The sequence below is a fragment of the Dermacentor silvarum genome, chromosome 6 (assembly GCF_013339745.2).
Source record: "Dermacentor silvarum isolate Dsil-2018 chromosome 6, BIME_Dsil_1.4, whole genome shotgun sequence".
In the NCBI taxonomy this organism is placed as follows: Eukaryota; Metazoa; Arthropoda; class Arachnida; order Ixodida; family Ixodidae; genus Dermacentor; species Dermacentor silvarum.
Genome location: NC_051159.1, coordinates 174,010,649 through 174,014,786, shown reverse-complemented (window position 1 = coordinate 174,014,786; position 4,138 = coordinate 174,010,649). Strand labels below are relative to the sequence as shown.

The following is a 4,138-nucleotide window of genomic DNA, read 5'->3' as shown; positions in this document are numbered from 1 at the left end:
CAGCAAAATAAGAAAGCCCGGGAAACCGCTTAAATGAACTGTGGTTGCTAACAACATAGTTGTTTTTATCTGTAGAGACGGCCTCGCTGTTTGCATTTACACCCGATTTATGAGATTTCCAAGAAGTTGGGTTTGTTGTCGGACATTCTTCATTTACTGGAAAATGCATATGGCCGGTTTGTAGCGTCACGATTTCCCAAAAGTAGCCCAGACTCGGAAGGCGTCGGGCTTGCTGTGGCTGATTTAAGGACGAGATCATGCACATGTAGCGTTGCAGTCATATTGTAATTTCGCACAATGTCACAAGCGTAGGACAGCATAAACGCTATAAGCGACAGGTCCACGTACTGTGACATACGTATGTAACGCTAGCAAATGTGACATCACAAAGGCAGAAAAATGGCACTTGGTATATAAATATTCAACTAGAAAAAAAAAAGAGAAAGAAAAGTGAAGACGACCATTTTTGGCATAGCATATGCGAAATATACATGAGCCTTGGGGTTAAATTTTTAAAGCACTGCACTCACGCCCAAACATCGCAAAACGTCTCAATGCTCGAAGAATGAGCACTTTGATGCCACATTCATGGGCGACCCTTCAGGGCAGCGGAAGGCTTCAGTGAAGTGAAACGAGTGCTTGAGAGGCACGTTGCACTCTCGTTGTGCACTCATGTCACCTGTCTTACCACATAGCACGTAGCAGTAACTCATAAAGAATATCTGGTCGTCGACAAAGTTGTCCAGGCCTCGAAGTCTTAGGTCCTCTACGCCGCCGAGCGTTCTAGTCTCGTGCTCGACGGCCGTTTTGAAGGCCGCGTGAGACAGTTCAAGCGCCGGTATCGCAGGGATAACGGTGATCGCTTTTTGTCCTGCCTCCTGCCTGAGATCACAGTTGAGGCGGCGATTGTACTCGGCTGATTCGGTCTTTCCCCACCAATGGATGCTCTCGCCACGGTCGTTAACCGTCGTGCCTGCCGGGTCAATGCTTTTGACGAGCTCTCTCGCAAGCAGGGTCCCCGCGGAGGCGTAGTTCATTGCGAACGTACCCTTAGGGTAGAAAAGCGGTGGTTCCAATGCCCCTAAGGCAGCGTCGACGGCATTCAGTAGGTACGAGTACGTATATGCTTGATGACGAAAGGTGCGCCTCTTCTTGAAAACATCATTGAAGCTCTGGTGAAGTTGTAGGGATTGATACACTTCCGAAGAGGTCAACCAGCTCTCTATAAATGCCGTATCGTTGATGGCAGGAAAGTGCCCGTAAAGTGTTGCGCGATGCAGTGGCGCAAAAAAATGTTCATCAGGCAGGACGTTCAGGTCCATCTTGTTGACCTTGCGCACCGCCGTCTCCCGAATTTCGCGGTCGACCCAAGGGGTCCTTTTCATAGCCTGATTGAACTCGGTTTTGAGGCTTTCTAGGAAGCTTGCGACGCCAAGGCGTGCCTCGTGCGTTGGGTAGAGCCGCGTTATATGCTCACTGGAGGAGAGAATCCCGAATCGAGAATCCACGTACTCCAAGCAAATACGCTGCCTTTTTTCTTCACTGTTGTCATGTAACATGAATCCTGGGTTTCCGACAGCCACCCAAAGGTGGGACTGGATGAATATCCAGGCAATGCCGATCAATAGCTCAACTTCATTGTAGTCGCGAAATAGTGCGTCGATCCTGTTCAGGATGTCGGCGTGTTCAAGTACTACAATGTTATCGAAAGCCCAAGAGAGCTTCAGGCTGCTGTATGCACTGTTAAGGCCCTTTAACCACCTATTAGGCGCTATGTTAACTGTTTTGGTATCGAGTTCACTAATGGCAAACCACGACTGCTCGCCCTGACTTTCATACTGGTTTGATTCAATGAATGACTTCTCTATCCGCTGCAGCAGAGATGGCTCGTAGGAAACGTATACTTCTCGTTCCAGTGCCAGGAGTTGTTGTTCGGTAACCTTCGCGTAGTCCACCAAGCTCAGGGGTCTTTCAAGGCGATCATTCCAGACTATGCCATTGTAGTGCCTGCAGAAGACCAACACGTTACCCGTGGATCTATTGGTAGCGATCTCTAACCTGAACAGAAAGTTCAAGTCGTAATTTGCGGACATGTTGAGCATGACTTCTAACGGACGTGCTTCAGTAAGGTTGGGTTCTCTAGAGGGCCAAGCCAGGTTGACGATGTTCATAAAGTGGTTGATCCATAAAACGTTGGAATAGATATCGCTTTGTTGTGGATCTAGACACTTGTTGTATAGCCTGGTTGCTCTCCCAACGCGCCAAATGTCAGCGTCAAGCTCTTTGATTTCGTCCTTCCTGGCGTCTTCGTTGAGTTTGTCTTGAACTGAAAGCGCGGGAAACCCTTTTTGCCAGCCGCTGCAGACGAACGCGTAGAAGTCGTCGCATGGATCGCGGCTGGTGTTTATCGTGGCTGAAAGTCTATTAGCGTGATCGATACATGCGTCCGAGACGCAGTATCCGACCGTCTTCACGTGTTCAGTGAAGAAGAACAGGAAAGCGAGGACGCATGCCAGCAGCACGGACACGAACACGGCGGCTGCCATGATGAGCTGGTCTCTCTTCCGCGTCGGCCTTTCGTTGTCCGTTGGCTGGAGCATGGGTGGCGCTTTCCTTGAGCTGGCACCGTCTTGCCCCAGGGACTGCAATGGCAGACGACGTTTCTAACGTTATTCACTATCCACAATCCAACAGTCTTGTTACTGCCTGGCTGTACCGCTGCGAGGCGAAGACCGCAAATTTAAAAGCTATAGATTGCTATAAGGACACAACAACAGGCAAAGTCTGGGTAAAAATACCCCACGAGGTCGATATTTCTACAAACAGCTTAGAGGGCACGACAAGACCAAGGCTGACGACAGCGGTCCTGCTCAACTGCCTCAGCAATTGTACTTTCATATCTGCAGCTTCTCGTACTCGCTATGCGCTTGAAGTTCTTCGAATAAACCATGGTGCTTGGTCACCCACTTTCTTATTATTCCGTTTTCTGTGCTTATATAAAGTGATGAAATAGTTTAACTTAAGACTGCTGACAACACTAGGCGTTTCGTAACAACGCTGGAAAACTACATTCAATCTCTTTTTGGACAGTGAGCGAACGCTCTCCCACGAACAAACTCGCACACAGCTACTGGCATGACGCCTCCTCTCCTCGATCAGCTCGCCGGTACGGGCGTGCGCGCCACAAATAGGCGTCGTTCTGAAGCGCTAGCTGCGCTGTGTTGCGCGCAGGTCTCCACTGGAACATACAACAATGATCCCTCATAAGTAGCAAGTGGAAGAGGAGCGGTATACTGCAAATGCTACGCAGATACTACAGAGGTATGCGATGCGTACCGAAGTGGCGAAGCAGGAGGCGAAGCGACCGGTCGACGAAATACGCACGGCCTCGGAGTGCGAGCAACAAGAGAATCTACGCACGGCCGAAGAACAGCGGCACGCCAAGCGAACGTCCGCTGAACAGGCCACCGAGACCAAGCGGTGCAGATTCGAGTTGCTTCTCCTGTTGCTTCTCCCGTTGGACCGGTTGCTTCTTCTATTGCTCACGCTCCACGGTGGCGCGTATCTCGTCGGCCCGTCGCTTGATCTCCTGAGTCGCAGTTTCGACCGAAAGGCGCAGCGTCGATTGCAATAGCAAAGTAGTAGACATCCATACGAAGTAAGAATAGTAGTTTTATCGGCCGTATAAACTTGTCAATATTCGCTTACTAACTAAACAAGCACAGTGTCACGAGCACACATGTAAAGGTGAACACAATCTCACTCGATGACCGCGGAAGCTTGCTGTTAAAACGCTGGAGTGAGGAAGCGCGGCGGCAGCAGCGAACGAATTGACCTTCGTGCTGTCCCTCGCTTCGTCATGAACTAAACGCCGAAAGCACAGTACATACGGAGCCACCGGCACACGGCGCAGTTTTTCCACATCGCAAATCGCTTTGAAGATGAGGCCTGCATGGTCGCGCACTTTGTCCACGTCGCAGATCGCTTTCAAGATACGGTGCCCGCGCGGCCATGCCTTAATCAGCAGCCGCCAGAGTAGAACCCCCCTGTCCCTCGCCTCACCCCTCCGTGCTTCGCGAGCAAGAGAAGACGACGCGCTTCCGCCCCGCATTCCTCCCTCGCGCGCGTGAGATTCAGC

At 50.7% G+C, this 4,138-nt stretch overlaps 1 protein-coding gene across 1 annotated transcript; it reads right to left on the bottom strand.

Moving 5' to 3' along the window:
- Positions 1 to 551: 551 nt before the first annotated feature.
- On the bottom strand, positions 552 to 2,600 carry LOC119456417 (neprilysin-2). The gene has a single exon (XM_037718151.2). The coding sequence runs from the start codon at positions 2,598 to 2,600 to the stop codon at positions 552 to 554; it is 2,049 nt and encodes a 682-aa protein (XP_037574079.1).
- Positions 2,601 to 4,138: the final 1,538 nt, after the last annotated feature.

What these genes read in the sequence shown, in the direction of transcription:
- LOC119456417 (XM_037718151.2), bottom strand. Translation starts at nt 2,600, where the DNA reads ATGCTCCAGCCAACGGACAACGAAAGGCCGACGCGGAAGAGAGACCAG.